General features: G+C 44.3%; 1 protein-coding gene across 5 annotated transcripts in view; it reads right to left on the reverse strand.

Moving 5' to 3' along the window:
* Positions 1–18,947: 18,947 nt before the first annotated feature.
* Positions 18,948–21,390, reverse strand: part of GNG4 (G protein subunit gamma 4) — a 38,982-nt gene continuing 36,539 nt past the window's right edge. For all 5 annotated transcript variants that reach the window (XM_074947037.1, XM_074947040.1, XM_074947038.1 and 2 more), the window contains exon 3: positions 18,948–21,191. In XM_074947037.1, the coding sequence (XP_074803138.1) occupies positions 21,063–21,191 (129 nt within the window). In that variant the 3' untranslated portion in view covers positions 18,948–21,062. The remainder of the gene's footprint in view (positions 21,192–21,390) is intronic.

Consider the following 21,390-nt stretch of genomic DNA (forward strand, 5'->3'; position numbering starts at 1 on the left):
AGGGCTCCTGGGGGGCAGGCAGGGGACAAGGAGCAGGGGGTGGTTGGATGGGCCGGAGGTTGGTGGAGGGCGGTCAGGGGTGGGGAACAGTGAGGTTTGGATAGGTATGGGGGGCCTGTCAGGGGGCAGGCTGGTGGATGGGGGGGCAGTCAGGGGACTGGGAGCAGGGGGGGTTGGATAGAGGTGGGGGGGTCCTGGGAGGGGGTGGTCAGGGGACAAGGAGCAGAGGGGGTTGGATGGGTGGGGAGTTCTGAGGGGGGCAGTCAGGGGGCGGGAAGTGGGAGGGCGTGGGGGCCAGGCTGTTAGGGGAAGCAGAGCCTTCCCTACCGAGCCCTCCATACTGTTTCAGAACCCTGATGTGGCCCTCAGGCCAAAAAGTTTGCACACCCCTGGATTACAGGCATCTGGAAAAGTAGCTGGTCTTGTTGAACATGAAAGGATAGGGGACAAAGGTTTCCTTTGTTTTCTACACCATGGATTTACCTGACAAAATGATGCGGATGTGCAGTCAGTTGCCTCTGAGTACACAGCTGTGAGATTCACTCAAAACAGCTGTCAGGGTTAATGGAAGGTTTACTGATGCTGTTCTATCAGAAATACATGAGTTAACAGCAGACTGTGATTCTGCTGCTGCCTAGCTAGTACATCTGGAAAGAAAGATTGAGGATTAAATCCATAAAGGGATTTAAGTGTTGCAACATCTAACTTTTAGATGCAAAGTCACTTGGTGGAATTCACAGCTGTGAGGTAGGCACTTATGGTCCCTATCCAATGCTTGGAGAGTTAGGTGCCTGAGAATGGGCTCCACAAAAGCCCACACACTGAGTGGGAAGCCACCTAAATTGGCTAACAGGAAATTCCAAGAAGTGGGTTGTGGCCTAAGCCCATCCCTCTGGTCTACATCTGCGCTGTGCTTGAGCTGCTGTGAATCCCCTCCTGGAGTTAGGTGTCTAAACTGTTTCCTTTCCCGCCTAAACTGTTTCTTTTCCCACCTAAACTGACTAGGGTGGGAGTAGGGGCAGACTCTCTTATAACCTTTAGCCCTGTGGAGCAGGGCCAGCAGAGGTTGTGCTTTCTGACAGTGTTGCCCCTCCCCCCGCAAAGCTGCAAGCCTGATCAGCTCCCCTGCTACGAAGCACAGCCCCTGCTGGTGTTACTACATGCCTGTCCAAACCTTGCAGTTCACCGGGGGCCATACCCCCCAACTACACCCATGTTAAAAAGTGGGGGGTACGGCCCCCTGGCCCTGGCGCCATTGCCCCCCACATCAGACCATTCCATAGTGCAGGGGTTAAGGCACACACATGACGAGAAGGGAAACCCCAGTTCAGATCCCTTCTCCACATCAAGCAGAGGAGAGAATTGAACAGCAGAGGTCTCCCGCAAGCTGGATAAGTGCCCTGAACACTGCACTGAAGAATAGCAGGGAGATGTTTTCCTTTCCCCCATCCCTGGCTATATTGTATGGGGTTAGGCATGTGTCACTACTGTTCTTGCAAGAACCCGCTTAGGTGCCTGGCTCCAGGAGAAGTTTACTGGTTATGGATTGCAAGCGGAGACAGTGTGGAGTAAGGCTGAGGACATACCCTTCTCCTCAACATAGGCTATTTAGGTGGTCTTCAGTCCCACCTACAATGCTGGCTTTTGTGGATCCCCTTCTCAGGAACTTAACTCAGGGTTTGTGGATTCCACTGGGTGGAGCTAGGTGCTTAAAAGTTAGGCACTGCAACATTTAAATCTCTTTGTGGATTTGAGCTGATGTCACAAAAAATAGAGTTTAGTAATACAGGACTGCACCATTCTATTTCCAGTAAAACTATGGCTAAGATTTTCAAAACCAGAGGCTGAAAGTTAGGTTCCTAAATCAATATTAACACCCTCAACTGCAAATGAATTACTCACATTGTGTACAAAGTTAAGAACATACATAAATCTTTGCAAGGTCAGGGCCCTCCGCACCTTGATATTGGCCTGATTTTCAAACATGTTGAGCATCCAGGATTTCACATTAAAAGTGGGAGCTGCTGGGTGCTCAGCATGTTTGAAAATCAGGCCAGTACCTAGATGCCTAAATATGGATTTAGGAGCCTAACTTTAGGTATTAATTTTTTAAATCTTGGCCCACATATTAATCTGAAAATGAGAACTCTGGAGATTTTTTTACCACGATAATGCCTGATTTTTTGATAGCTATTGTGAGAAAACTAATAGATTTTGGACTGATAATTAAGATTGTGAAAAGGAATTGTTTAAAAACTCTGACTCCAGATTTTTAGTATTTTATATTATCTACTTTACAGTATTTTGACTTTGCTGTCCCTACCTACATTAATGATTATTTTTACTTTATTGGCACTGAGGCCTTGTCTACACAGTTTGTGTACTGATTGAGCTAAATCAGTTTAGAAACAGTTTATTTAATCTGGTGAAACTTTGTGTGGACATTCCTATATTGGTCTTAAAATCGGTTTAGCTTAAGTCGATTACAAACTATCCTATGCTGTTACAATCTGTAGCTGGCAGCCAAGATAATATTTCTTCTTCCTTTTCCTAATACTGTACAGCGTTAGTTCAGATGACTAATATGTCTAACGCAAATTGTCTCAGTTATAATGCTATAACCCACTGAAGAAATGGGGTTTCACTGCTGTGAACAAAAGGAGACTATGGCTTGATACTGAAATATCATCTTCCACACTTACAAAAACACTTTCTGTCTGGTGACATTTCTTCATCCAATTTTGTGTACATGAGGTTTTTCTGATAGGAGACTGGGTGAAAATACGAGTGAGTCTCTCTCTCTCTCTTAGCTGATTTAACCTTCTTCATGTGCCTGATTTCTTCCTCAGTCAATGGGGTCAATCTGTTATGATTAGTTTTTCAGTTCACCTGTTTTTCATAGTTTTCTTTGTCCCTTTTGCTAATGGTCAAGGATATTTGTGAGTAAACAATGCAGGTTTATTCTTCACCACTCATCTTCTCCGTTCATTTGATCGGCAATGAATTTATATTGTTTAATTTGGAACATTGCCATCTTTCCCATGGCAATCCACTACACTGTCATTAAGACAAGATAGATTATGATCGCATTGCAAAGATCAAGGAGGAGAAACTCAGCAGTCAGTGAGAAGGATGTAATTTTAACACAAAGCTTATGACATAAATTTCCTGTCTAATTATGTTGCTTCTTGTACCAGTGTTCTCAGTATTCAAGATTGCCCCAGTGTGAAAATCCCTTTTAAGAGTTTGTGATTTTTTCATGCAGCTTCATTAAGTTGTGATTTTAGGGTCCTTGGCCACTTTTATTTATTTTTGCCTATGCATATGTTGCAATGCACACTGCCTTTAACCCACCAACCCTGTGGCAATCCTAGTGGGTCGCTACAGTGGCATTCTTCAGAGCAATCATTCATCTATTGCAGGGGTGGGAAAACTTTTTGAGCCGAGGGCCACATCCCTTTTTGAGCCGAGGGTGGGGAAATTGTATGCAGGGCCAGGGCAGAGGGTTGGGGTACAGGAGGGAGTGCGGGGTGTGGGAGGGGATGCAGTGTGCAGGAACGGGCTCAGGGCAAGGGATTGGGGCAGAGGAGGGGTGCGGGCTGTATGAGGGGGCTCAGGGAAGGGGGTTGGGGTGCAGGAGGGTTCTGAGTGCAGGAGGGAGCTCAGGGCAGGGGTTTGGGGTGCGAGGTGCAGGCAGGGGACTTAGGGCAGGGCATTGGGGGGGCAGGGTGCAGGAGGGGTTCAGGCTCTGGCCTGGTGCCACTTACCTAAAGCGGCGCACACCGGGGCCAGGGCAGGCTCACTGCCTGCCTGCTCTGGACCCATGCCGCGCTGCTCCAGGAAGCGTCCGCAACCACGTCCCTGCTCGGCCCCTGGAGGAGAGAGGGGCACAGGGCTCCACATGCTGCCCTTGCTGCGCCTTCAGGTACCTCTCCCGAAGTTCCCATTGGCCATGGTTCCCGTTCCCGGCCAATGGGAGCTGCAGGGGACGGTGCCTGAAGGCAAGGGCAACACACGGAGCCCTCTGCTCCTGCCTGCCGCCCCCCGCCTCCCGGGGCCCCAGGGACGTGGTGCCGGCCGCTTCTGAGAGTGGCGTGGGGCCTGTGGCATCACAGGGGCAATCCCGGGGGCCAGATCCAAAGCCCTGAGGAGCTGGATCCCGCCCGCAGGCCATAGTTTGCCCACCCCTCATCTATTGTATTTGATGTGAACAGATCCAACTGGAATGAAAATGGGCCCAGAGGGCTTTGCTCAAACCCCTGTTGCTGGGTAATAATGAATTATTTGAAGTATGTCATTTTCCTTATACACTTTCTGAACACTCAAGTTTCCACTCCTTCTGTCATAGAGACTCAGGTTATTTTTGTGACATACACTGAATAATTTGATGGGCAGGGGCTGTTTTTTATATGAGCAATGAGCATAAGGTGGCACTACTCTTAAACAGTGGTTTTTGTACCTGGGAGCTAGGAATTTTAGGACCCAGATTGCTGGCTGAACTTGGGACATCATGTCTTAGGATAAGTATTTACTGTCTCACATGTAGTAGTCATTACGCACGTCTAGCAAACGTGCATTGTTAAATACCAGAGGGATAGGTACATACATCAGTGAGCCACTATGTAACATTGACTCTGCTTGCTTGCATCACTCTTGTCCTGACTGGGATGTTGGTGTTTTAGTCGGACACCAATGGCAGTTGAAATAAACAGGAAGCAGGATAAAGGTATATGTCTGCAGAGTTACCCACAAAAAGTTGTGTTTTTCATGCTTGGCCAGTTCTTACTTCATCGAAAATCAATGAAAGGCCTAGCAATGAGATAAGGCTTATATAGTCAGGATAGGCATTTTTTACATAGCACATTGACCAACCAGCTGATGCACTATATCACACAATCCACTGTGCCTTCAGTAACACTGCTTGCAAAGTTCAATGATGTCTAAAGTTATGTGGACAGTAACTCTTAGGAAAGGGTAAATGCTATACAGTTCATGAGCGTTACAAAGGTGTTTCCACCTCCCATTAATATAACAGGTTGCATTGTGGAAGGGTGGGGAAGGATATGCTTAATTTTTTCCAGAGCTTATAAGCAAAAGGGACTCAAAACAAGTATTGATGAAAGCAAGGAACCATCAATTTCTTTCCTATATTCCCAAGGATCTTCAGAAAATTTGGAATATGGCTCCCATATCCCCTGCTAGGCAACATAATCAAAGGAAGGGCTATCTAAGAACAGGTATAGGTGTGTTCCTAGACTCCTCAGCTGGGCTATTAATGTTATCAATATATTGCTGACAACTCTGCGGGCAGAGGACAGACCTAAGGGACTTCTGCAAAAGTTGAAATCCTTGGAGCATGGACCATCCTTTTTAAACGGAAATCACTGCAAATAAATAGCTGGAGCTGGAAACAAGGAGAAATGTCAGCAGTATGTGACCAGTCAGGTCTCTATAGACCTCCCTGAACAGCCAGAGGGTTAGACACAACTGGAAAGTTTTGACCTACACAAGCTGTGCACCCAGGGCAGCAAGAAGCCTGTACTCATTTACACTGTAAACGGAGGCAGGATTCCTACAACAAGACTTTACCCATGGCTACTTTTCTAAATAATCTCTTATAGGAGACCTATGAAAAGGTTTAAAAAAATCCAGATTTGTACATCTAACTGTTTCATTCAATATACTCCCTTACTAAGAGTTTCAAATAATTACCTGCTCAGAAAGGCAGTTTTTCCTTTACTGAAGCCATGCTGATTTAACCCTATCACACTGCTGTTTAAATACTGCAGTATTTGGTTGCATGTGAACTGGATCTTTCTATTTACAGTGGTTGACAGCAAAATACTCATCAACCTGAATCTATAAGAATGACCCAAACCAGACAGTAGAGGTGGGATAGTACCACATCTATTAAAATTGTCCAACAGTCACATTTAAAATCCAGTTTTCAGTTGCTTATAACTTGGCCAAACTACAACTGTTAGGGCTGAAATTTTCTGTAAGAGCAGTGGCTGTCTCTAGACTGAATTGTTTTGGCAAATTTCAGCCAAAATGTTTAATCTGATTCTAAGAACAATGTTAAAAAATTCTGCCAATTTTTTCTTTGAGTGCCCCCATGCTTTGGAGCAGAAACTTGAAATTGGGCAGGGGATGGCCTTTGTGTCAGAGCCATGCCTTTTGCTGTTCCTATGGAAATCTGCACAAATGTGGCTAGGTTATCAGCATTTGAAAAATATCAGATTGCACATACTCAAAAGAAACTCACTAGAGTTTAGCAACTAAAATCTCCATATATTCAGTTCTCACTGAGCATTCTCGAGCCCCTCACAGCTTCTATATGTGACCACATCTACAAATCCTATCCCTCAAAGCAAATGACCCTGCTCCAGCCTAGGGTTATTGAGGCTCAGAAGAACTTTCCCTGTAACTGCTGCTGTCACCTACTCTGGACCAGGGTGGGGCTGGGCTCTGGAACTGAGAGCAGGGAGCCTGTCTCTCCTGTGCTCTCAGTGATCCCAGTCTGTTGGCACCCAGGCAGCATGGAGAGGGAAACTGCCTGTTTTGAATGTTGAGGGGACAAAAATTGGACCAGGGGAGAGGGAAAGTAGATTAGGAAAAGGACACTGGTCAGACTGGGATTTGGAGGGGGTGGGGTGGCAGGAGAGAAAGAAACACTGAGTTGCTTGGCAGACTAGCAGCCAGGAGGAGAACAGACTGGGATTGTCTGGGGAAGATGGGAAATGGGGGATACTGGGAGCCAGTTGGTAGGTGGGGAGGGGAATTCTGAGATCGGACATGGATCTAGGGGAGCAGGTAGACTGGTACTGGCTGGACAAGGAGACTGGGACTGAGAACCAGTGGATGGGTGTGGGGAGAGAAGACAGATCTGACAATGAACTGAGGAGAGAACTGGAATGAAAAGCCTCAGGAGTGGAGACGGGGACTGGGTAGTCAAGGAGAATGGGAATGGGTGAGGAAGAGCCAGGACTGGGACAGGCACAGGTTGAAAGAAATGGGGCAGAAGGGGTCAAGCTTAGGGAGTGCAGGGGAACAGGCAGAAGGGCTTATGACCTCTAGAGACCACTTCCCTCCAGAGCCTGAAATGGAACCCAAGATTCCTGATTCACTATTCCTCTGCAAACCTTCTGGCAAAGCATATCTCATCCCCTTCTAATGCTGGTCCACATAGACGTCCACCTACTATGGCTCTCGGTTACTCTAGTAGCTCGAGTGGCAGAGGTCTGTGCAGTTGATCTAGCTGTTCTAACCCCGCTAACGACCCATGATAGAATTGCCATTTTTTGTTTCCTTTTTTAAAATACCTAGGACATGAGACACACAAAACTATGCTAAAGAACAGTAAGGTTGCAAAGTCAAATGCTCAAAAGTTAGAAAATGCCTGAATGCCAAACTTAAGGGTGCCTGTGCAACCTTAATTTGGCCTTCTTGACAGAGATATTTATGACAGTATTTACATAGTCATATACTAATTTTTCCACAGAAACCCACACCATTTAGTGCACAGAATGGACCCACTCTGAAGGATGAGTCAGGGATGTGTAATGAAAGAGACAGTTTCTGTAGGACCCTGCTTCATTTGTTGCAGAAGTTGCAAGGTATGTAGCAAATGAGGTAGGAGATTGTAGGAAGAGGAAGGATGATCTCATGGTTAAGCCAGCTGAATACTGCCCTGGAGACTTGGATTCTATCACTGACTCTGGCCACAGACTTCCTGTGTGATGCTGGGCAAGTCACTTAAACCAGCATTTTCACAAGTGGGCATTAATTGTATGTTCTTCATTTTCTGGATGCCCAACTTGGGACCCAAGGGTCTGATTTGCAGAAGTGCTAAGCTTCAACTAAAGTCAATGGGAGCTGTTCTCTGAGTCTTATATAATACTAAGTACTCTGAAAAAATCAAGTCCTAGTCAACTCAAATTGGGCACCAAAATAGGTGAATACTTTTTATCTTAATCTCTCTGTGCTTCAACTCCCCATCTGTAAAATAGGGCAAATACCACCCTTTCACCCTCACAGGGGTATCGTGAAGGTACAGCAGCGGTGGACAACCTGTGGTCCACGGGCCATCAGGGTAATCTGCTGGTGGGCTGCGAGACAGTGTTTACATTCACTGTCCGCAGGCACAGCTGCCCACTGCTCCCAGTGGCCACAGTTCACCATTCCCGGCCAATGGGAGCTGCAGGAAGCGGCGGCCAGCATGTCCCTGCGGCCCGTGCCGCTTCCCACAGAGCTCATTGGCTGGGAACGGCGAACCGCGGCCACTGGGAGCTGCAGGCAGGCATCCGTGCCTGTGGACAATCAATGTAAACACTGTCTTGCGGACTGCCAGCAGATTACCCTGACGGGCCGTGTGTGGCCCACAGGTTGCCCACCACTGGTGTACAGTAAGTAAGGCCTGGGGCTACACATTGAACTATGATGATAAAACAATACTGAATAGCTGCTCATTAATGGAGCACCATCCACCTGTGCACTGAATGATGCAGAATTTCTGTGGAAAATCATGTAGGTAAAGACAATCATAATGCGTAAGTCCAAGGGAGCTGAATTAAGGTTGCACAAGCAACCTTACTTCTGGCATTTCCTAACTTTTGAGTGCTTGACTTTGCAACCTTAATGTTCCTTTAACATAGTTTTGCGTGTATCATATATACATTCCCTCCTTTGAAGTGTTTGTTTGGCAGGGGTAGCTGTAAGATGTTATTCTGTTTTATGTCACTGTATGCTCATGGACACTGTTTGTTTTCCTTATTTCCCTTAGTCTGAAATAAAAATAAGACTAAAAACATACATTTTGCTCTTTGTGAATGGCAAAACCCATAACACCTGCCAATCTGGTAAATGTCAGCACTGGAAGGTTATAAAAGAAACTCTGCATTTTATATCCATCACATTCCTTATTTAACTTTTTGTTACATTTCCTGTGAAAAGAGACCTACTATGTTTAACTTCTGAAGTCTTTTTTGATCTCTAGAGTATGGAAAAAAAATCCCTCTCTCTCTCTCAAATCAGGACTTATGGGATTCCTGCCCATGATAAGTAAGGAAGCAGCTGATCTGCCATGCAAAGAATCGCTTAGTCAAGAAACAGCCCAGGAATGTTAACAAAAAGTGACTTAAACCATTTGTGATAAATAAGTTGTTACATTAAACCTTTTTAAAGTCAAGGCCATTGGAAAGACTAACAGTCAGTCTATAGGTCTTTGCTATAACTATAAAGTTAAGAGGAAATGTGGATCTTCCTTCCTGTCACTAAAATAACTAGAACATCCCTTTACAATATGCTATACAAACAACAAGATTTCTGTCTTTAGGAGCCTAGAGAAGGGGTGGGCAACCACACACCCGCCCCTAACTGCCCCCTGGAACCCCACCCCTATCCAACCCTCCCTGCTCCCCGGATTCCTGCCCCTTATCCAACCCCCCCCCCCCCATTCCCCACTCCCTTACCATGGTGCTCAGAGCAGCAGGAGCTTGCAGCCCCACGGCACAGCCGGAGCCAGCCACACTGCCCATGCTGCCCAACAGGTGCGGTGGGCCAGAGCGCTGGCGGCATGGCGTGCCGAGGCTGCAGGGGAGGGGGGACAATAGGGGAGGGGCTGGGGGACAGCCTCCCTGGCCAGGAGCTGAATGGCTGGGCAGGACGGTCCCGTGGGCCGGAGTTTACCCACCTCTGGCCGAGAGTGTGTAAAGGAAATATAGGGTACAGTTCAGAGACTAGAGGTATGTATGGTGTTTGAGAATCAGAGGAGTTTTCAAAAGTTTAGTGAAGGAGAGAAGAGACTGCTTGGTATGCTTTAAGTGAGACATTGTTCAAAGCTTAAGGGGTGAGCTGAGTTCTGCTGTATCTAGGTTCTTATTCTGTGGTACTTACAACACAATCTGACCTAGACCTCAGGACTGGAAAAAAGAAACAGTAAGGGAAGTAGCTTGTGAAGACTGAATGAAGAAAGGTGGGCAGAGATGTAAATGGTGGCAGAGTTGTGAAGTGCTTTGGAAGCGAGGAAGAGAAATCTGAATGGTGTATAGAAAATGGGAAGATTCAGGCAAGGGAATTATTACAGAACAATCCCAAACCAAAACTCTGCATCCAAAAATCCCTAAACTTATTGACAGTTTAGGTCTGAACACCTCTAATGTACAGAACAGACACCCACATCTGATTCCCTCCTCCAAACTTCTAAATTCATGAGACCTGAATTTAGAAGTTTGGCTCTGGAACTGAACTTTGAGCCTCAGGCATGCATTTAGGTAACATTATGCAAAGCCCTGGTGTGGAGCTGAGGTCATGTAAATTAAAGTGCTCTCTCTGGGCTGCAGTTTGGGGGGCTGTATAGGAATATAAAGGAGGTTTCTCATAGCTAGAGTTGGCTACTTAATCCCTTTTTCTTTAGAAAATTTATTATTTTATCACTTTGTCCAATAGGTGGCACTAATAAATCACTCTAGAAGACATTGTTTTAAGGTAGGAATTTGGGAAGGGAAATAGCTGATTTTAGCATAGATCTGCTATTTCATTCATAGATTTACATGATAAAATTACACTTGACAAAGCCTGCTATGCGTCTTTCTATATGATAGAAAAGTTGTTCCTATGTTTCGTCAGGCCTTGTATTTGGTAAAGAAAATGGGTTAAATTCAGCTCTGGTGTCAGTGGGTGCACACCCTTGATTTAATAGTGCTGTATAAATTTGCATCAAGCTGAATTTGGGCCACAGCTCAGGTTGTGGGGCTCTTAAAATATTTGCATAGTACTTGCTTCAATAGTTCCACTGATGCTACTATCAACAATACAAGTGGAATACTCAAGCCAGTCTATTGAATTATGGCTACTAACATTTCTGAATAAAAGATGTTTTTAAGAAATAAAGGTATATAATTTCTCATTAGTATCGCTGAAGAAACAATCAGACTCTATGACCGTCCTAAAGGACTGTGATATCCTTAGTGTTTTCTATACCAGTATACACAATTGTATAGAGTTGAAAACACATGTAAGAGCTGATCTGAATGAATGTGAATACTATAAACCACATCATATCAAATTGCAGAGTTTGTTCTCATCTTTCGATAAAAGGATTATTGTAATATAATCAACCATTGCTATTTTGTTTTTTTAACATACATCTTCATATATCACAGTTTTCGAAAGAGTGTTCTTTGCTTCTGGTAAGACATTAGATTGGTTCCTTTTAAATAAGTGACCTGGGTACGTGGCCATATAATTGTATTAAATTGACAAAGCAGATGGCCAAAGAATGGACATAGCAAAGGGCCAAATTCTGCTTTGTTACACCAACTCTAGGCTCCTCAGAGTACCTCTACTGAAGCCAATTGAACTGTTCTAGATTTATCCTCAGTGTGACTAAGAGTAAAATTTGGTCTATAGGCTAAAACTATAATAATTCAGTTTAAACAAAACTTCCTTCCCTGTCCTCGAATGTCTATAATACAGTAGCAACAGCAAATCTAAAAGTCTTACCCATTAACAGAAACAGAACAGACTGCTGCCAGCTGACTATGGGAGCAGGGAAAGAGAATTCTGTCATGTGGCAGAGCAAAACAGTTTTCAGTGCTGGAACTGAGACACTTCAAATTGAGTATTCAGCAGCCAGCAGAGCCAGGGACTACAAAGTCAGGCCACAATGAGTTCATAATATCCAGCCTCAGAAATGTCATCCATCCAACTACTGCTGGATTATATTTTATTATTAACTCATACTGGGGAGTCTTATTTCCTCAGAGCAGCAAGCACCTGGGTTATGTTCCAGAAGAATGAATCTTTAAATCACAAGTCAGAAACACTGATATTCAGCTTCCTTTCTCAGGGCCTGATCTGGTGAAGTGCTGACTGTGTTCTGCAAAGTGCCAAGCACCCTCAACTTCCACTAAGAGCAGTGGGGGTATGCACCATCTTCAGGGCCTGATTCTGCAAGGATTAAATGTAGATTGACAGTGCTAAGAGCAGCATGGATAACACACAGCCAAATACCAAAACTAGACAACAGGCCTGATTCTGTTGTCATTCAGGTCATTGGGAGCAGGAGCAGGCCCAGTGTGTTGAAAATAAAGACCCATTGCTACAGTCTAGAGGGAATAATTTACGCAGGGGAAATAAAGAGGTTACTCACCCTGTGCAGTAACTGAGATTCTTTGAGATGCATGTCCCTATGGGTGCTCAACTGTAGGTATGGCAGGACCCCTGTGCCTGGGATCAGAGATCTTAATCAATAGCGCCCGTCGGACTGCACAGGCACATCTCCCCATCTTGTGCTGTATATATAACGCTGTGCAGTCCGAACGCTCCCCAGTTCCTTCTCTGCCGCAGATTTTATCTTTCAGCTCCAAAGCACAGGGGAGGAGAGTGGGTAGCGGAGCAGCCAAAGGGAAACACATCACAAAGAACCTCAGTTACTACACAGGGTGAGTAGCTCACGAAAGCTCATGCTCAAATAAACTGGTTAGTCTCTAAGGTGCCACAAGTACTCCTTTTCTTTTTTCTTTTTACACAGGGTGAGTAACCTTCTCTTCTTCTTCTTCGAGTGATGTCCCTATGGATGCTCCACTGTAGTTGACTATAGACCAGTGCCCCTAATTGGAAGGCTGGGGCTTTGGAGTGGCATTTACTGTGGATGTTAGGACAGTGTATCCTAGTAGAGTATCTGATATAGCATCCTGAATAATGGCGTAGCGACGGCTAAAAGAGTTCACTGATGCCCATGTGGCTGCTTTGTAAATGTCAGCAATGGGGACATGGTTGAGAAAGGCAATCCAGAGGAGAGTGAACATGTGGAATGTGCTCTAGTTCCAGGAGGAGGTTGTCAATTGTGTAGTTGGTAGGACAGATGTATACAGTGTGAGATCAGTTTAGAAAGGTGGTGCTTAGAAATGGCTGTGCCTTTCGATCTTTCAGCCATTGAGAGGAATAAGAGTGGCAATTTTCGGAAAGATTTAATTCTTTCCAGGTAGAAAGCTAACGCTCGTCTGACATCCAGGATGCGTAATGTTGCCTCCTGTTCGTTGATGTGTGGCTTTGAAAAGATGCAGGGTAGGTGAATAGGTTGATTTAGATGGAAAGAGAATGGTACCTTGGGTAAAAACTTTGGATGTGGACATAGCCTAACCTTGTCTTTAAGAAAAATTATATACGGGGGTATGCCATAAGTGCTTCAATTTCACCAGCCTCCCGGGAAGAGGTGACAGCAACAAGAAATGCTGTTTTCATAGATAAATGAAGATGGGAACATGTTGCCATTGGTTTGAACAGAGGTATAGTAAGAGAGCATAGGATAAGGCTGGGGTCCCAAGCCAGTGTTCGATCCCATATGCGAGGGTAAAGATTTTGGAGGCCCTTCAGGAATCATTTCGTGAGTGGATGGGTGAAGACGGAGTGGCCATCTATATCATAGTGAAAGGTCACAATGGCTGCCAAATGCACACAAATGGAGCTTGTGGATAACCCCGATCATTTAAGGTGTAAAATATACTCCAGGATAAGGGGTAATGGAGTGCTCAGTGCCTCGACCTGATTGGAGGAGCACCAGAATTGGGATAATTTGTAGAGGTAAGTACATCTAGTTGTATTGCGCCTGCTATTCAAGAGTACTTAACTGCTTCTGAACACGTTATTTCCAAATCCTGGAACCATGGAGGAGCCATACTTTCAGGTGGAGCCACTGTGGGTTGGGATGGAGGATGCGACCCACATCCTGTGAAAGGAGTCGGACAGAGAGAGACTGAAGGCATACCGTCATGTGAATGAGGTAAGTGTACCAGATCTGTTATGGCTATGGCAGAGCTATAAGGATGACATGGGCTCGGTTCTCCTGGAACTTGTGGAGTACTCATAACAAAAGGGGGAAAGGAGGAAAGGCATAGAGTAACAGCTCATCCCATGTGATGAGGAATGTATCTTCCAGAGATCTGTGTCCTAGGCCCACTCTTGAGTGAAACGAGGGCAGCGGGAGTTCTCCAGTGTGGCAAAGAGATCTATGGTGAGGAATCCTGAGCAGCTGAAGATGTGTTGAAGGGCTTATGATCTTGGGAGAATCTCCTGCTCAATGAGTCTGCAGTGGTGTTCTGGTGTCCAGGGAAGTATGTGGCTGAGATGGTGATGCCGTGTCAGATACAGCAGTTCCATAATTTCAGAGCCTCCGATCACAGAGAACGGGACCTTGCTCCACCTTACCTGTTGATGTAGAACATGCAGGAGATATTGTGTGCCATGAATCTGATCATGCGATGTGCCATCAGTGGGAGAAGGACTGCTGGTAACTCTAGGAGGTTGATATGTAGGATGTATTCAGTTAAGGATCATCTGTCCTGCACTGTATGAGTGTGAAGGTGAGCTCCCCAACCAGTTAAGGAGGCATCGGTTGTTAGGATCATGGACAGAGCACGCTGAAGGAAAGGGACCCTGACACAGACGTTCTTGGGCTGTATCCACCAGAGTAGTGAGTCCTTGACCTTTATAGGTGTGGATAGAAGTTTGTGAAGGCTGTGTCTGTGAGGTATATAGACTGTTTGTAGCCATTTCTGGAGACATTGTATGTGTAACCATGTGTAGTTTACCATAAATGTGGCCACTACCCTGTAGCTGAGTAGCTGGAAACAAGTCCTGGCTGAGATCTGGGGGCAGGTTCTCACCGTGGATACAAGATTGACTGTAGTCAAAAATCTGTGAGCTGGGAGGAAGACTCTGGTTCAAATGGCATCCAACTGTGCCCTGATAAACTCCAGGTTTGCACTGGTGTCAGCGTAGATTCCTCCAGGTTTACATGAAGGCCGAGGCTAGAGAAAAAGTCCATTGTCATTTGGACAGTGTGAAGGGCATCAGTTTTGGATGGGGCCTTGAAGAGACAGTTGTCTAAGCATGGAAAGATGAGAACGCTCTCTTTGCATAGGTAGGCAGCAACTACCGCAAGGACTTTGGAGAACACACAAGGGGCTGTCAAGAGTCCAAAGGGCAGTACTTTATATTGATTGTGATTGGTCCTCATGATGAATCGAAGCAACTGTCTATGGCAGGGTATACTGTGATATGGAAATACGTGTCATGGAGGTTAAGGGCTGAAAACCAGTCCCAGTTGTGAGATAATGGTGGAGAGGGTAACTATCTTGAAGCGTTGTAGTTTGACAAATTTGTTTAGTTTTGAAGGTCTAGGATTGGTCTCCACCCACCAGATTTTTTTTGGACCAGAAAATAATGGGAGTAAAAACCCTTCCCTCTGTGCTGGGATGGGACTGGCTCTATGGCCTCCAGTTGCAGAAGATGAATGATTTCTTCTCGTAGAATGAGTTCATGAGAAGGTCCCTGAAGGGGGATGGGAAGGGAAGGGGGGGTGGGGGATAGATAGGAAAGGGATGGAGTATCCTTCCTTGATGATCTCTAGAACCCACTTTTCCAAGGTAATTAGCCGCCCTGATGGAAAGAAAGGGACTAGATAGTCGCCAAACTGATGGGATGTCAGAGATTGCTGTTGTGATTGGATAGGGGAAGGCTTCTCGGGGCCTCAACCACACCTGCAAAATAGTTGTTTGGTTGAAGGTGTGTGAGAGGTAACCCCCTTGAGGAGTCGCATGTCTGTGCTTGGTAGGGGGCTCTTGTCAACAGTGTTGAGTATCATAGCATCGCTAGGGAGTGTATTGCGGTGGTCGGGATCATGGGGGAAGTTGGTATTTTCCTGGGTGCCTCTTCAGTGCTGGTGTGTAAATGCAGAGAGAGATTGGAGAGTTGCTCGAGAGTCCTTAAGGGAGCATAGGGACTCATCCGTATACTCCATGAATAATTGTGGTACCTCAAAGGGTAGGTCCTTGACAGTGGTTTGTGCCTCCTTAGGAAGTTCGGAGAGGTGCAGCAATTATGCCTGTGTCTCATGACTATGGCAGTCACAATGGAATAGGCAGCGGTATCCACGGAGTCCAAAGAGGCTTGTAAAACCATATGGGCCAAGAGGTGTCCTTTGGATCTAAGCGCCCAAAGTTACGTTTTTTTGTCGCCAGGAAGGTCTTAGCAGAGTTCCTGCATTTTAGAATATTTGAGACAATTGTACTTGGCCAGGACAGCCTCGTAATTGGATATTCAGAACTGGAGCATAGCAGATGAATAAGCCTAAGGGACCAAATAGATCCAATAGCTTCGAATTGGTCACGAGGGGTGGATCAAGGTTGGTACTGGCATCCTTTTTCATGCACAGCATTGGCAACTAGGGAATTTGAGGTGGGGTGAGAAAAAAGAAATTCCATGTCTTCTGTGGCAATATATTTTTTGTCTGCCATTTGCAGGTCAGTGGGATTGATGCTGGTGTCTGCCAGAGCACCTTGGTGGGACTGAGAATGGCCTCATTGACAGAGAGGGATATTTTGGATGAGGATGAAGATTTGTGCAGTTTATGTTGTTGATCTTTCACTTTCTTCCACCAAAGCAATCTGGAGAGAATCTGCAATCCAGCGAAACAACTCTTGGAAGTGTCTGAAGTCGTCAACTGCAGTAGGGAGGCATGATCTTTTCTTTCCATGATGTGGCTAAGCGGAATGGCGGTGGAACTTCCTTCTTCTTTTCTTCCTCCTCATCAGCTATGGGGAGAGGCTTAGCCTCTGGTGGTTGAGAGACCAATGGAGATGGCAAACGTGTAGGTCTTTGGCTTTGTTCTATTGGACGTTTCCCAAACTGTGCTCTGTATGTGGCCCAAGGATTCCAGAATGGCCAATGTGGAGGGAGCGGCACATGGGGTTGCATCTATGGAGGTCCATACCAGGGTCCTGGTCCAGTTGTGGATTGTGAAGATGTGTAGAGGATGCCTTTTGTGCCTGTCCAGAGTATGAGGGTGGGGATGGAGTACTCCTCCTTCTCTTCCTCTTCTCTGTCGCTGGGAAAGGGCAGTGCTGTCCTTGAAGGAAAAAGGGAAGAATGGTGTAATTCCAGAGAGGAGGACGGAAGTGGAGGGAGGTCGTGTCTGAGTAGTGGTGACTCAGCCATATCAGATACAAGTAGGTCCTTAGGATATCTGAACTCTTGGGGAGGAGCATCATTGGCACTGGCGCATGTATCGGTACTGAGGAAGAGGTGCATTCCCTTGAGCAGCCAGCAGATGGAATTGAAGACTTGCTCAGTGCTGATGGTTTGCTCGGTGCTGAAATGGTCATCAGCACCGGCAGTATTGTTAGTGCTATAGTACGCGAAGTTGGCCTGGTCGGGGCAATTGGCTGAGTTTTGGACTGATCTTTGTTCAAGAGGATGAAAGTTGTTATAACCATGCTAGTGGGTTAACAGAAAACAAGAACAGACACATTTAAGACTAATTCCATCAGGGTTTCAGAGTACAGACCATCATGCACAAAACAAAACATTCTAGAAGGTCTTCTGTCTTGATCTCCAGCGCTGAGACATGGTGCCAAAGGTTGTAGGTCTGCCCGATTAGGATCTTTAGACCTTTACTTAGCTCCAGTATCGGAGGTACTTGGATAGTCCCTTGAGCTATGTCCCTGGCCAAGGATGTCGAGGCAACTGACCTCACAGGGGACGGTGTTCTGGTGGGCAGAGCCTCAGAGGGTGATGAGGGAGCCCGTTTCTTCCCATCAGCCCAGGAAAGAGAAGATTTTCTTTTAGAGGGATGTGGCGAATGAGGGTCGATGGACAACCTAGCAGAGCATGAGAGTTGCATGGGGAAGGTGTCTGGGCTAGGGTCCAATGATAGATGCAGTGATTTCTCCATGAGGAGAAGTTGTAACCAAATGTCCCATTTTTTTCTGGCCCTCCCAGTCAGGTTACAGTAATGAGTACACTTTTGCGGGACATGTCCCTCTCCCAGACAGAGAATGCACTGTGGGTGACTCAGTTACAGGGAAGGCATCCTGGCAGGAAATGCACCTCTTAAACCCAGGAGATCTGGATATAAAGATGAGGGGAAAAGCTTCCTGGTTGAGAAGGGCAGGAAGCGGGAAAACGAAGACCTAAGCTATGAACTAACGGGGAGGGCAAGAAGACAGAAAAGCTTTTTTTTTTTAAGTGAGAGGATGAGAAAGGAAGAAGTAACGACTAAACTACACTAAAAATTAACAGCTAAGGCACTATCTAACAGGTCAAAAGGAGAAGGGGCTCTGCTGCAGATTTCATCCCAGACCAAAGGGGGTAGAGATGGAACGCGGGGTGGTTGAACCACACAACGCTATATATACACATCCTGCTCATGGTGGGAGACGGGAAGGTGCGCATGTGTGGTCCGATGGGCACTGATGATGAAGATCTCTGATCTCAGCTGCAGGGGGTGCTGCTGCACCTACAGTGGAGCACCATAGGGCATCACTCAAAAAAGAACCAGTAAATCCCTGTCACAGGATAGACAGAGAGCATATTCTGTCATCAACTGAAGCCCCTTTGTGGGGAATGGAGGAGTACAATACCTTTCAAATAAGTTTTCATGTGAAGTTTCTGGGACAAGCAGTTTTTGGAGCTAAGATGGTCAAAAAGTTTAAGTAGTGTTGGAAGAAATTTCCAAACATAAAACTAAATTCCATCTCTCAAAAGCAGCTGATGCAAATCTTTGCAAGTGTGGTAAAATAATAATAAAAAAATCCAATGGGGATATGGGCAAAGTCTGTGGCTGAAAGAGACCATTCTTGAGAATGTTAGAGGTGTCACATAGACCAAACAAGCATAAATGGGAAAGCTAGTTCCACCCTTAATTATGGAGTTCACCTTATAAACACCTTAAAAAGGTATATTCTGTTATTAACCCTTGAATAAAGGGCAATTCTTAAGTGATCCAGAACTGTTACCACTACATTGTCCTACAAGGTCCTTCTAATTAGGCACTATTTGCCCATAATATACACACACATGTTAAACAGAATGTGAACAGTCTGTGAAAATGGGAGAAGGGTATCCCATTTCCAAATAAAATTAGTCATGTGGTATATTCTCCTCAGATATATTATATACATACAATACGCCAAGTATGGATTACATATTTACCCCCTTTTTACTGTAAGCACAGAAGAGTCTCAGTAGGTATAAAATTAATTATCTTGATTTGGCTGAGTTTTGGACTGATCTTTGTTCAAGAGGATGAAAGTTGTTATAAACATGCTGGTGGGTTATTAGAAAACAAGAACAGAAACATTTAAGACTAATTCCATCAGGGTTTCAGTGTGCAGACCATCATGCACAAAACAATGACTTGTTTTCATTTCAATATAAGTTTACCAATGAACAGACTTGATTTTTGTAAACACAGCTTTTTTAAACACTGATGCTCAAGTGTACTTGATGTGGCTCTTTAATTTACAGACATTAGAAGTAATTTGAAATAGAAAAGAATTCTAAATAAGCTGTTGCAATATTAAAATGCTAGATGAGATTGTGTTAATGAGCCACAAATGCAAACTCATACAAAACCTTTGAGAATACAGCTGTGTGGCCTACATTCCCCTCACTCTTTATTCTATTAAAACTGTATACATTGAGGAATGATAAGTGAACATGTTACCATGGTGATCAGAGTAGCCTTATGAAAGTTACAACATCATTTACTATGTAGAAAGGATTCCCTAAAAGACCTTATTAAGCAAGAAGAAACAATGTTTTTTTAAAGTTTTCAGAAAACAATTTTTGTTCCACTTATAATAATGTATCTGATATATATAGGGCCTTTCGTTTTCAGTTATTTTATTTAATTTTTCCCAGGAATTTATCAGTGTTTATTACCACAACAACAAAAACAGGTGAAAATCAGTGCAAAAAAATCCAACTCCTAATGATGTCAATAACAAAACTTCTATTGACTTCAGTGGGAACAGGATTTGGTTGAAGCCTTACGCTTTCACACACAGAGAATATTCTATGCAATGAACCAGCATGTCAAGACAGCACAGAACATCTAAACCTATAGAAGTCTTCTGGCACATTCTTCAAAGCACTGTGACAGACATCTGCATTTACCATTCCCAATGCCTTGACATTTTGTTCTGGAGGGATTGTATAGATAGGATCAGATATTGAAAAATAAGCAATACGGCAGTGATTATTTCAGTGTGGGTGCACAGACTGTAAATGTAAACATTGAATTAAGGTGAAAGCTATACCACTCATGCTCAGTACATCATCCTTATCTTCTTCTAAATGCATCTATTTTAAACAAAGTATTTATATTTCACACATTCCTCACTGAGGGCTTACACCAGGGCAGGTTTGAGGCTTTAAAGTCTATGTTGCAATCAGCAGCAAGTATTGGATAACGGCCTACTTTACTTCTGTTCAAAAGCAGCAGCATAACATGCTCCATAGCACAACCGAACTGAAAGAATGAACAAGAATTTACTCAAAGCTTCCTAAAAGTTTATATCATTACAATTTTAGAATGGGAGGCAAATGGCTTTTTGTATTTCTATAAGCCTTCCTGGTGCAGAGTTAAGCTAAAGGGAAAAAGCAAGCCCTAGATTGTGCATTCCTTTATTTTCTTCAGTAAAGGAAATTTGAGACTCACAATGTTGCTTAATTCCACCAAGTTTTAAAGTAAAATTTGCTGCAGTGTTCACTAAACATCCACATTCATAAATACCATTTACTGTACAGGATTGACCGTTCCAAGCAGCATTACAGCAGTAACTGGCGTTCTGCTTCAAGACAGGTCATTCTGCTTTTGTTAGATATAAATTTGTCAAGGCAAATGAAAATAAATTACTCACCTTTTTAAGAAAATGAAAGTTAAAAATAGGTTCAAGAATATGTATGACTGATTTTGGTTTCAGAAGGATCTATGAGTGGCAAAGAGATTTACCATTTAATATTATATTTGGTTCTTTCATTAAAAACCAAAACAATCTTTATGGATAACTGAAATTATTAAACTTATGCATTGGCAGGAAAGTGAGGCTACCCTAAAACTGCATGTAAACCACTTATTTACCATAAAAATGTATTGTGCTTCTAAAAATATTGTAACTGTGGGTTTAATTGTTGATAACTCAGGGAAAATCTAATGCTAAAAGCATGCACCATCAGTAATGGATTTTCACAAAGGACATTTTTAATTACAAACTGACTCAAAGGATAGTACAAAAGAATTTCTTCTCCCTGAAGGGATTTTCAGATGCAGGCACTGGTATAATAAGGGGATCTTCTCCAATATGAGCATCACAGTACGCCAATAAATCAGCTGCAGCCTTGGATACCTAATAGGAGAAAAGAAAGTGATAACCATTATTAAACTTGTGATATTGAAATAGTCAGCATTGTTTAAACATTCCCATTTAGCCTAAAAATATCAGAAGTTCCCCTTATTAAAGCAGCAGATGATCAGCGTATCCACTTTTCAAGGTATTAGACCAAAAGTCTGAACCTGCTCTTACAAGGCCAGATCTTTCTTTCACA

Source organism: Natator depressus, chromosome 3 (genome assembly GCF_965152275.1).
Source record: "Natator depressus isolate rNatDep1 chromosome 3, rNatDep2.hap1, whole genome shotgun sequence".
In the NCBI taxonomy this organism is placed as follows: Eukaryota; Metazoa; Chordata; order Testudines; family Cheloniidae; genus Natator; species Natator depressus.